This window comes from Sander vitreus, chromosome 5 (assembly GCF_031162955.1).
Source record: "Sander vitreus isolate 19-12246 chromosome 5, sanVit1, whole genome shotgun sequence".
Taxonomy (NCBI): domain Eukaryota; kingdom Metazoa; phylum Chordata; class Actinopteri; order Perciformes; family Percidae; genus Sander; species Sander vitreus.
Window position 1 is genome coordinate 31165438 of NC_135859.1, and position 13283 is coordinate 31178720.

At 38.7% G+C, this 13283-nt stretch overlaps 1 protein-coding gene across 1 annotated transcript; it reads right to left on the reverse strand.

Moving 5' to 3' along the window:
* On the reverse strand, nt 1-13251 carry mrpl1 (mitochondrial ribosomal protein L1). The gene is made up of 9 exons (XM_078251455.1): nt 13154-13251; nt 11014-11122; nt 10543-10810; nt 8445-8528; nt 8018-8089; nt 6252-6363; nt 5941-6041; nt 5455-5536; nt 1-153 (listed from the first exon to the last, which is right to left on the reverse strand). The coding sequence occupies exons 1-9, from the start codon at nt 13182-13184 to the stop codon at nt 53-55; spliced, it is 960 nt and encodes a 319-aa protein (XP_078107581.1). The 5' UTR covers nt 13185-13251; the 3' UTR covers nt 1-52.
* Between the last annotated feature and the right edge of the window lie 32 nt (nt 13252-13283).

Consider the following 13283-nt stretch of genomic DNA (forward strand, 5'->3'; position numbering starts at 1 on the left):
TCAGAACAAATACTTTATTCAATACAGTGAATATATACAATCTGAGAACAGGTCATTTCTCCTCCTCTACTGGTTTCGGTAAAACGTCTTCACTCTTGAACCACAGAGCTTCACTGGTGTGACTGGCGATGATCGCCCGTTCGATCAAAGGTCCTGAGGAGGAGGAAGAGGAGGAGAGAAAGAACAGTTTTAAGAACAATTTGCTAGATGCTGCTGCGAGATATGAACGACAAAATGGCAGACACGATTAAAAATGCATAAATCGGACTGAAATGAAACCAAATTGTACAAAACGTAGGGGCCAAATGCAGGTTTTGCAATGCAAACTCAGTTAAAAATTCCATGAAGCTGCTGTTCTTTCTCTATCTTCACTATCAAGCAATGTATTATCATTTTTGATTGCTTCCTTATCTTAATTAGTGATTAATGAGTTGATCATTTTCTATAATTAAGATTATTTGCTTTGTCTATAAAAAAAATTTGCCAAAAATGACTTCAGTTTCCACAGCCCAACGTGACGTTGTCTGAACAGTCCAAAAGTCTAAAAATATTCAGTTTAGTATCATGTACGACAAAGAAAAGCATCCTCACAAGAAAATATCTCAAACTTCTCAATGCAAGAGTATTAATTGTTGTCTACATAAAATACAGTTTTCTGATTTTCAAATTACAGTAGTTTAAGAAATACATGATCAAAGAATACGTCATTAAGATTGAAAAAGAATCTGACTTTTAATGTCTACTTTTGACTTCTTTTTTATTTTATTTAGCTCAATCACATCTGAAATGAAAAAGACTGACTGAACAGCATCCAACTTCTTATATTAGGTCTTTGTAATCCTGGTAAACCCAGTCTACACCAGTTCTATAGAAGCATGACTGTAAATAAATATGTTGTGAGAAGATATTTAGAGCCAGAGTCTCCCTGGATAACAAAGCTAAAATACAAAAAAATAAGGAGCTTGAAGGCACAATTAGTGTTGAGATTATGTTACACAGCTGTCTTAACTCTCTCACCCACACGTCCTGTGAGTCTCTTATTTAAAAACATGCACAGAATCCTCGCAGTCCTAATTCTCCCATGCATTTACTTTTAACTTATGAATAGTTATTTCAGCATCATTTTCCCTGTTGTCTCAGATTTCCTGCATTCAGGTCTTTATCAGCATGGTGCTTTTTGTCATGAATAATTCCCATAAACCCCTTGGGGTTTTTCTTCCCCGCTTTAAGGATTTCTCGGTGAAGTTTCCTCTTGTTTCTGCCCACGCTGCAGCCATTAGCTTCTGTCCAAAGGACTGTTTTAAAAGACATTAATGGAAAGAAAGAAAGAACCTCAGCTGTTGAAGTTAACAGTAAGTATACACATCTTATGATCCTTGACTACTGACTGCAGAGACTGCAAATTAAATTCTGCTGAACTGCTGCATAATGTTTGCTGGCATAAACTCAGCAGGACTCTTTGCTGACAGAGTTCAGAAAAGCCGAGGTGCCTCGGCTCGAAGCACCGCCGCCATCGCCAAGTGCTGCCTGGCGATGAAATGACAAAGCTGGAACGAGCCACTGAGTGAGACATTTCACTGAGCCACTGTAGCGCAGAGGACGCTCTCTGCAGCCCGGCACAGGTTCAGCAGAGCAATTACATTTCCAGGGTGAGTGGTGAAGAGTCCCACAGGAAACATCCAGAATAAAACTGCACAAACTCAAGTTTACTGTGAGCACTTTAATGAGAAGCTGAGTGCAGTCACAGAGCCGCTGGCTGGGTGTCTGTGGTCTGAAATGAAAGAGTTGACTTCCGCAGAGGAAGTTTTCTTTTTGGTGACCTTGGATTTGTTTGTTTGGTAATCAGCATTACATCTCAAAAAAACCGAACAATTTTTTAATACAAGTTGGTGGAAAGAGTTAGGCCACGAGCCATGGAACAACTAATTAGTTTTTGGTATGGTTCCAGAAAGTTCTGAGGAATTTCTCAACATTGATTTTTCAACTCAACTGCTGCACTTACAAGAATCAAAGAATCTGGCATCTTTATCTAAATGACCTGGGTATTCAGTGCATGCAGAGATATATATATATATATATATATAGAAACATAATTATTGGAGAATTGTTTGCTTGAGCTTGGTGCCCTCTAAAACGTGTTTCATGCTTCTTGTGGTGCACGCAGTTCGAATGACGACATTGCACAATTGCAGCCTGGGCGACTGTGTGCGGAGGGTCTGAGCGCCAAGCGGTGTACCTCCAAGATTTTGTAACAACGTGGACGAGGTCTCACAGTCCGTGTTGCAATGATTGGCAAAAGGCAGACTAGTCTACAACAGCAGAGCAAAATGAGAAGAGAGGAGGTCCATTCTTGGAGCCACTTTGACAGCCATCAGTGTGAACAACCAGACCTTCGTGGGGACCGTGCACGCCATCCGCACCACGCAGACATCACAAGCATGAAATAGACATAAATGCTTTCTAGTGTTTGTGTTTTATATTTAGGTTCTTTAAATCAAAATTAAAAGTGACCCAGGGCATGGAGACAGAACTTACAATTTGTGAGTTGCTCTTTAATTGGCCCAAAGATTACATAAGGACGATATTATCGCTATTGACTTTTAATAAAAAATACTTTTGGATGCTATTTCCACACAATGTGCTTCTTTAAGCACAGAAATGATGATGATGGATTTAATGACAATTTTACAAGGACCAGTGTGAGATAATGCACCACACAGAAGGTTTAGTCCAAATCTGGGAGCAAAAACTATTTGGTGACATGGCAGCAGTTTTTCAGATTACATTATGTGCTTACATAATTGCAAAAGGGTTCTCCAATGTTTTCTCAGTTAGCCTTTTAAAATGATATCACATTAGTAAACAGAATGTGCCTTTGGAACATTGGATGAATGGTTGCTGATAATGGGCAATGTAGATATTGCATTAAAAATCAGCCACTTCTGTCTACAACAGTCAAGAACCCTTTTGCAATTATGTAAGCACATAATGTAATCTGAAAACTGCTGCCGTGGTTAAAAAACACAATGCAACTGATCTCAGCTGGTATTCTGTCTGTAGTGGAGTGGAATGGAAATGTGAAAAAGTGACCGGTAGTGTATATATGTTTTGCAAATATGAAAAAAGCATCTGGCCTACGCCTCGGCGCCCCTGTTACCAAGGAAAACAGGTTCAAAAACTCTTTTATTCCTGTCTCCATTCATGCTTTAAATGTTATTAATAGAAGGAGGTAACCATCTTAGTTTCCATTGCCTGTGGTGATGCTGATGATAATAGGGTGACAATGACGGCGACAGAAATAGTACACACTGTGCTTGTAGTTTGTTGTTGTTGACGAGAGGGAATGATGTGTCTTTCTTGACGATAATCTACTGTAAACTATACTGTAATCTGTTGTGTATTTATGTGCTTTTAATACATGTATCTGTTTTTATGCGTTATGCCTGTTGCGACACAAATTGCCCTCTGGGACAAATAATACATTCATTGATTGATTGATTGATTGATTGATTGAGGCCCAAGCAACTGTACTTGAGTCAACCTGAACCGGGAGGTTTTATCCAAACTGCGGTACATTTCGTGTGTGGTTAGAACGCATTTTGTACCCCTATAGGAAGGAAACTTAAGCAAGAAACTCATTATTCAGTGGCCGGCAGAAGAGACAAATGCCTTAGTGGCAATATGAGCCTCAAGAGAGAGATCCGAGATAAATGAGAAAGTAAAGAGTACTTGATATGAGAAGTTCTGTTAGAAAAATGGTGATACTATACTATCTTATTATTATTAAAACAGTTTGCATAAGAATACCATATTATACTGATTGTACTCTAAACAAGATACCATGGAGCCATCAACTGTCCTTGTCTGAGCACGGTGTGATGCTGATGAAAGAACAGGCGCTCCATGACATTGACTTTATCATGACTACATGTATATTCCACTTCCGATTACAAAAGCAGCTGTAGAGAGCTTTTTGAGCCAGTCGTATTTTGTGCTTTGCTGTAAGTGCTAAAATGTTGACTCTACTTGCAAGTAAACAGGTTTTGAGATCATTCCAGTGTTTCTGTCCATTCATTGATAATATAATTATCTTAACAAGTTCCAAGTCACAAAGGGCCACCGGGTTTCAACGTGACCGCAATCAGCGTTTCTGAAAGGTCTGCAGTTTACTTCAGCACTGTTAATGACATTTTATTTAGCAAGCTCAGAATCAATTATATTGCTGACCATTTAAGCCTCTGCCTCTAATGAGGGTCCATTAGCTGATGATTACACTCTTTATCTTATTATCGAACAGAAAGTGAAGCAAATGTGCTGAAGATCACAAATTAATTAACTAACCTACTAAAAACACTGTCAGTTTATACCAGCACTGGGACGAGCACCGGCTGCCTCATCGGGGAAAACGTGGGTCATTTTCACTCAGTGTTTAAAAGGGCCATAACAATGTTCTATTTTTAAAGTTTTAGTTTCACAAATCATGTATATTCTATATTTTGGCTGACGATCTTCTAATGCATGCAGTTTCAGATTTTTCGATTTATTTGTCCTACCATTGCAGGCATTAGTTCCTGTTAATTTCTGTAGATTATGCAAATAAATTAGCAGAGTTGTGTGATCCATCACAGTGAACATAAATGTTACATTAGTGTTGTGTGGTAGAGCAGTCTCAATGCAGATTGTTTCATTGTTGTTTGACAAGAATAAAATGCAGACTTCATGGTCACTGTGATGAATTATACAATTTTTTTTTTTTTATTATTTTATCATAATGTTGAGAAATGAATTTAGGGTAAATTGGATAAAACACATCCATCTACATGTTTCTTTGAAAGACACATTGCAGAGAAAGATCCAGGTTTGAAGGTCAGTCCTGAGCTTTTCATTTGAAAACTTCTATGTGTGTTAATATAACAAATAACACCTAATATAATAATGAAATTTCACAAGTCAGTCACCTTTATCTTTTCTTTCCAGCTAAATGTGGATGAAAACATGACTTGATTTTGATAAGACCATTACATTTTCCCTCTCTGGATCCACATGAAGCCCGGCTATTAACTAGTAAAAACAGGAGACAGGTGACTGGACTAATCACTCTCGTTTTGGGGTAAAAAAGTTTAAACCACTTGATTAAGAAACTACAACGGTAAGCCTGGAAAAATCACCAAGAACGCCTGGCTGGCATGTTGACTCCATTAGTCCCACTACAGAGTAGTAATCTGAACCAGGGAGGGAAAGCTAAACCAGCCAGCAGATGAAAGCTAGCACTTTTTTTTTTTAAAGCTTTTTCTCTCCAACGAACCATTCAGGCGAAGAAAAAAAATCAATCAACAATGTGCTATTATATCCTGAAGAGCTGTCAAAACAGCTAGAGGGAGGTCATCAGCTGCTGAAGAAAAGCAGCCCTGAACTTGTGTGTTGTGATTTATGGGTTGGTTTTGGTGAACGTACCCATATTAGCTGGTCGGTGGGAGCAAACATCAATCAGGATAGTTTGCAGGTTGGCAAAGATTTGTTCTTTGGACATGTCGAGCTGTGCAAAAAAGAGAAAATAATATTACTACTGCAGCTAAACAAAATGTATTTTATAGAACAATATTTAGTTTTTCCTTGTCTTGTGCAATTCAAAATGTAGCCTGGTGGAAGCTCAAATGTAAAAGTGCAAAAACACAAGGACAAAAAAAAGCTCATTTAAAAATTGTATTTCATGCGTAAATACACCCAAACATATCCCACAGTCTTCCTCAGGACGCACGTATGTTATGTTCCAGTTTCCTTTTTGGAACACAAACTTATACTTATTTAATCAGGATTTCTCTCTAAGCGATGACCACTTTAACTTGCAAGATTTAAAATGTAAAACTACCTCTGTTGACCCCCTCACATATCACTATCAGCTATTACAGTCACACTCTGCATCAACTTGTTGAGACGTACCATAGCTATCTGGGTCCTGATGTAGCAGTCGCTCTCCACCATGTACTCGTGACCCGTTTTAAACAACTCCAACATCTTGGGAATGTCAATGCTGACGGAGCCTGAGTGTCAACAGAGAATAGAATTGATGAGTGATGATGTCCTCTGTAGTCATGAATATATTTACACTTTGGACATTTAGTTGTCTTTGTTGTCTTGAAAGCAGGTGTTCAATCCCAATACCTCTTCACATGAGTTAAATCGTCCTGCGATTTAAGCTTCAACCTGCAGAGACACACCAGGGCGACATATTGTTTTGACCCTCAGCTTACCTCTCTTGCTCTTTGGAAACTTCTTCCTCAGTTTGTTTTTTAGCGGTACAAGCTTTGGCAGTATATCTGGCACCGCTACGTAGAAGTCTGCTGAAATTTCGTCATCTAAGATCTGGAAATGAATAAAACCTGATTAGATTAAACTTTAAAAGACTCCTGCAGGGAGGCTAAATAATACTTAGAGTCAAATTAACGGCAAATTAAAGTTTCAGATTGTGATTTTAGCAGCCAATTAATAAATGAACATAGCATACAGGAGCTATCTGGCTTCTTTGTACCATTTTAGTTGCCAACACTCACTTATAAAAACAGTGACTGTGTGATACAAACTGCTTACTTGTGTAGCTGCCTTATATACAGTAAATGTGATTTAAAGTAGATGCTGCATGAAAAGCAGGTGTACTATTAGATAAAGGTAACTTAAACACATTAACTGGAAATTGACTTAATAAAACAAACGGCAGCCTTGATAATGAACATCAACTTGAAATATGTTTAGATATGGAACAGTCAAAACTAAAAACCATCAGCTGATATTACACAGTGTACTGTAACAGAGTCCCATTAGCCTAACAGATACAAAAACACTTTCATACCCTCTTCCATCTCTCAACCTAACTGAGGAAAAGGTGACATGAGCACGTTGAAGACACAATCCTTAACATCTAAAGCTTTTAAATTCCTATTTATATTTTAACTGTTCAATCAATTCTTGTTTTAACTTGTATCTATATGATATGTCTATGTGCTTGGTGTTTATATTTGTTGTTTCTCTGCTGCATCACCAATTGCTCTTTGAGCACAAATTAAGTGATTGACTGATTCATTTAATAACTGAAGTCCTATCTGACACACACACACACACACACACACACACACACACAGACACACACACACGAAAATGGAACGAGAAACCTTTTCTTCTGCTTCAAAAACTACCACCATGATGCCTTATACGTCTACACCAACCACAATCAGGCGTAGACAAAGTTTAAATCGGGTTTATTGCAACATTACCTGCTCTTGTGACTGTGGTAGTTTTACAACTCAGAGGTTTGAGTGTTTAACTGTGTGAATTTGAATAAAATTAAAGTAAATGTATAATTTCTTCCGATATATATCACAATATGGCAATTGTTTAGCCTAGAAATCTAGACGCAGCCTAGCGGCAGCAAATGTAATCTGCAACCAGGGTCGTCTAGCAACTCTCCGTTGGCTTGCGAGCTGGAAAACCAAATTCTGGTCAGGCCAATCACATTGTGTATAGAGTCAGTGGGCGGGCTTAACATAAGGACGGCAGAGTTGTGACGGTTCCGCGTGAATTCCCTGCTACTTGAAAACAAAGAAGATGGCTGCTGCTGCTGGCGAACAGCGGTCTTTGGAATCAGCTTTGGCCGCGACTCTGGAAGACTTGGAGTTAAGTACTAAAGTTCTTTCTTAAAAAAAGGAAGATGTGTTCGAAGTTTTGCCGACCGGATACGGCAAAAGTTTAATCTATCAACTAGCGTTGCTCTGCTTGGCTATGAGTGCAGAGGGAATTTGAAAGACAACCGTTTATCCCGCCCCTCGGATTGAGCCCTGCCAAATGTGAGTTCCCAGACCCAACATATTGATGTGGGGCTGGCTTGTCAGGCTAGCAATTGTTTGCAAAGACGCATACAAAAACGATCCAACTGAAGTTAAATGCAATGAACCATGCTCCGCTGTTTGACAAAAGTCTTCAAATGTCAATCAAGTGTATATACACCTTTGTTTAACCAACTCACCGGCTGTATGAGCTCTGCTCCTCCAGCAAACACAGCTCCGTTCTCCTGGGCAACTTTAGCTTGATTAACATCCTGCAGAGAAAAACAGGAGCAACGTCACACATTTAAATCTGATTTGGGTGTGTCAAAGTCTGGCAGACCCCACCAGTCATAAATCGTTCTGGTCGTTAACATGCAACATCTAAGTTACAACCCACAACCTGTGCTGCTCAACAGGACTATTCATCAAATCCTGCTTGTAGGGTCCTGTGATCAAAACATCCGAGCCCATTCATTACAGACAAACGGGGCAACAAATTAAAAGGTGCTGCAGCAAATCTGAATCACGTTCATTCAATATTAAAGCAATTCATCAACAGCAGACAATCAATTGGCTATGAAATAAGATTCAGTGAGGCTGAAGGGGAAGAAAAATAAAACTTTTTACCTCAGTAAAAACTAAAACTTTGTTCATCTCTGTCTTGAAGGGGTGTGGTAAGTGCACCATGCTGACAAAGGGGTCAACTTTTTTCTGTGAGGAGAAAAACAAACAAACAATTATTACAGTTTTAAACCCTCATCATGCTCCAAAAAAATCAGAAGAAAAAAAAAAAAGGGAGGGATGTCAATCATAGAGCAAGCTCAGATAATAAATTATTAAATCTATTCCGCCACAACTTTAATTTTTCATTTCTCTGGAGTGTTCTTAATTCATTATGCATAGAAACATTGGTTCTGCATAGGTTCTTCAGAGACAGACGGATGAGGCTGTAAGTAAGTCTGTCTCATGAGGACTGTCTGGACAACATGGCAGCTCTGCAGCCCTGCAGTGTGGAAACAAACTCATGAGGTTTTTATTCCTCAGTGTCACACTGTTTTTGCTGATTGCTGTTGCAAAGACTGCTAAATATCGCTCAGATTTGTGGAACCCAAACAAGTCTGCCAAGTCTGACTGCTAAAATTAGTCTCTAGCAGGCACTTTGGCAGGTGATCAAGCGTTATCGGGATGTTCTGCTCTATTCTGAGGGTCCAGTTAGATGGTTAAAATAAAGCAGCTGGTGGTTTCTGGGATACATCAATGACTATAAACAAATGTCCAGATTTCCCGAAAGACTAATGGACTAAATGGAGCGCATATCCATGAAGTGGAAGGAGCTGAGGGTCATCCAAATGCACATTTCACCAAGTCTCTTCATGTGGAGAGCCAGCTTTTGGGTGCAGAGTGCAGACTTAACTCTGCTCAGATTTCCTAAAGTTCATAGAAATATGTGATAATTTAGCTATTTAGACCAAAGTAGTCTTTGGCAATGGAAACCTAGATCTCAGAATCCCTTCAGTTGTGCTCTTAAAGATATACTGTGTGTGTGTGTGTGTGTGTGTGTGTGTGTGTGTGTGTGTGTGTGTGTGTGTACACACACACTTATATATATAAATATATATACAAAACACAAAATACCTATAAGATAAATCACATAGTGCAACTATTGAATATTAGTTCATAAATCCCAAAAAATAAATATATATCTATTAATATAATAATAGTTTCATATTAATTTAAATATCTATTATTGTTGTTGTTGGAGCTATTCATTGTTTTGTTATATTTAAAAGTTAAATATTTACTTATTTATTTTTGTTGCTGTTTTGTTTGAATTATACAGCTGAATAAGTTTGATCATGTCATTAGTATCTTTGTTTTGGTTACTTTAAGTATCTGTTTTTTTTTTAAAAAGGTACCACGCAGCCTGAGCCACCAGGTGAAGTATGTATGTATGTATGTATGTATGTATGTGTGTGTGTATGTATATTAGGGCTGTCAAAATAACGCGTTAATTTCGATTAATTAATCTGAGAAAAAATAACGCGTTAAAAAAAATTAACGCAGATTAATCCATTCCATATTGACGTTTGCATACAGACGAAAATCTGGTGCCAGTGATATGTCTGCGCTTCTGTCTGATGCTCTGAAACAGACGTTACAGGAAACACAAACCCCGCTGCATGTGACGCTAGTTAACACTATACTCAACAGCAGCTAACGTTAGCCTACCGCTAGCTAGTAGCTGGATTAAACACGGTTAAAATGCTGACAGCTAACGCTAAACAGTGTAAAGTTTGACTGTGTTTTACTGTAGAGGATTCAACACCGGTATGTAACAATCTGCAGCTGCCGTCGGAGAAACAACACAGACGGTGCGTTCAATGAAACTGGTAAACTACAGTGTTGTGGTGCATTTGAAGTTATTGTAAATGTCCTTTTCGATTCAGGCACCGTTAATTATGTATGCGATTAATTAATCACAGAGTATGTGAATAATTTCTTCCGATATATATATAATAATAATAATAATAATAATAATAATAGTAATGTGTGTGTGTATATATATATATATATATATATATATATATGGGTGAGCAGAGATGTAGCAGGAAGAGCTAATGGTTTTTTCTACCAGAGCAAAGAGACACCATTTTTCTTACCTAATATAGGCAGAATTGATCCAAAGAAAGCTACAAACAACACTTCTTAGAACTCCTGCCATTACCTTTTTTTCCAATTTCATGTCTAGCCTCAGATCGATGTAAATAGGCTGCTTGTGGGGAGTGAAGTCCAACATCTGAAATTTCTTCAGCATGTCGATGGCATCTGCCACATTGTAGATTGTCCGGGGGTAGTACCTCATAACGTACACGTCATCCACAGGCGCCCACGCCGTCTTGCCGTACGGCTTATGTCTGTCTTTGTCATCGATGACCCTCTTTTCTTTCTTCACCTCTTTCTCCGTGTCCTCTTTCTTGTCTTTCCTTAGTGCCCTGGCAAACAATAAGGGAGATGTTAAACTGAAAAATATTTGGATCACCAGGCACCAATCTACCTTCTCTTGATTTAATGGTTCACATGTTTATCTGCTAACAGTGCTGAGTGAACAACAAACTGATTCTATTGGACAGAAAATCTACCCTGGATAAAATATCTTTAAAGTTGGTTTTATTAAACTAAAGGTTCATAAACTTACTTTACAGCTGCGAAAGACCTGACAGGTGGATTCCTCAGTGCAGTACGTAAGACGCCTGTGTAGGCGGGACCGCCGGCTCTCAGCAGCTGCCTCTGACATCCTGCTACAACTGCAAAAGAGAAAAAAAGCTGTTAAGAAATTAAAACAAACAGACACAGGGTGCAAATGACGACCTCCATTTGGGTCAAATGATGCAGAGAAATGTTCACAAACACTCAAAAATATATCCTTTCTACTTGAAAATGTAAAGATCTTGTAGCATTTGACATCTCCAATGCAGCGGGTATGCATCAGGACTTATCTCTGCCAAACTGAAGCAGACCGCATCTAATGTGCTATTTTGCAGGAAACTATAAAGATTTTTTGAATGTCTGTGGGTGAAAATCTGCCTGTACCAATATTATTTTATCAAAACAGAGCTCACTGATTTGCAAGACAAAATGTGCTTTGCAAATTAAAAGCTAGTGTGAACTTGTTCCCTGGCGCTAGTTAACATGCCACCAGTGCTACTTTTGTTTACCATCAAAAGCACTTTTCTATTATTATTATTATTTCACAGTCTGGGAGAATCTAAATCTTTCTGTTTATTATAATAAGTAATAAATGCCAGAATGCCTGGAGGGATTTGTCCTGGGAGTAGTTGCCTCGTGTTGGTGTGGTTGTGTAATCTGTGTCTGTACCGCTTCACTGACTGTGCAGAATGTAAAGCAAATTAATTAAATGCAGTTTCAATTGGTTGAAGTGTTGTAGTTAGTCCTGGGCTAGTCTCGCATTGTCAGACTTACAGCGCTGTGGAGTCAGAGACAGATGCTGACATATCAGCAAATGTTAGTTAAATGCGTCCTTTTTTTATAAGCAAAGAGACGCATTAAAAATAACATTATTTAAACCCTAGCTTGAACAATTCATGCGAACTATTTCATTCTGCATACATATGACCCACTATAGTATCAACTTTTTTATAAACTCGTTAGCACTTCTCGTCACCGCTCACCACGACCTGTTTTGCTACAAGGACGCTCTGAAAAAACGGTTAATTTCAATTATTTATAGAGGGTTTTCACCGACGTCACGTTCTGGTTGGTAACCTGGATGCGCGGCCATTTTGGAGGCACTCGGTGTAAACAACTGAATGGAGTATTGTGCACTCTGGATACTTTAATACTTTATGTCTAAACAACAGAAAAGCTCATCAAAACGCGTCCAAGATGCAAAGGCATGGAAGGACTTGGACCACAAAAAAGGCACGATATTATACACAGTGGAAGACCTTAAATCATACAAAAGTTTGGAGGCTTACAACCAGATGGTGTGTGGATGGGTGAGGGAGACGCAGTACCAAGTCATTAACGACCGTTGTGTTGTGAAGGCCAAAGTAAGTAATGCAATAACGTCTTTAATCAACCTAACCTTAACTGTATGATATCATTGTGATACTCAAGGTGTAGCCAAGTGACTCTCAATAGTTGTTTTTTTTTTCCAATTCAAAGACCGAACAAGACAGATGTTTCCCTCGTAGATCCTGGTTGAGCTTTGCCAACCACAAGCGCCTCCTTTCCTCTGATAACTTCTGACATTCCTCTCCCTGGTTTTTAATAAATTTTGGAAGTCGATAATATTCCAAATGTTTTTCTCGGTCTGACCTATTGGTACAACCTAAAACACGGCAATAATTACCATTACCATTATCCTTAACGCCGTTCGGGATCTACTTCAGTGCCTGTGCTTTGTTGTGATGCGGAGTACCTCCAACATGAAGGTCTGATGACGCGCCGTGAAAACCCTCTATAAGCTAACGTTACCTTGTTAATTGCAATAATACCGTATTAAACGGAGAATCTAAATGATTAAAATGTAATGTTGCCCTATGTGGGGAATTCTTCAATAAGTTAGGTGACAGTAAAATGTACACATTTGCGATCTGTAACGTTAACGTTACTTGTCATCCAAGAGGGCTAACGTTAGTGAACAAAGTGGCAAGCTAACAAGCTAATGACTGTTTTGCCCTTTAACCGAAACGAAAAACTAAAAAAAAAGCCTGAAAGAAATAGCATGTACTTTTCTGCGGTAAAAACGTTAGCTAGATGACCTGTACTTTTACTCTCAGTTACAATAAAGTAAATGACACAAAACGACTGACCTCTCCATAGAGTCCGCGTGCAGGTTGCCATGTCTGGGAATGCCGTTGGTCCGTGTGAAAACAGCGATACGTATTGAAAGGTTCCACCTGGAAAGTAAAACCATATATCCGTTCAAAAACTGTTGATCTA

Coding starts and splice junctions, on each gene's coding strand:
- mrpl1 (XM_078251455.1), bottom strand. CDS start 13,184: ATGGCAACCTGCACGCGGACTCTATGGAGAG. Junction 8,090..8,444: donor AAGTTTTAGTTTTTACTGAG/GTAAAAAGTTTT, acceptor TTTTCTCTGCAG/GATGTTAATCAAGCTAAAGT. Junction 6,364..8,017: donor GAGCAGAGCTCATACAGCCG/GTGAGTTGGTTA, acceptor ATTCATTTCCAG/ATCTTAGATGACGAAATTTC.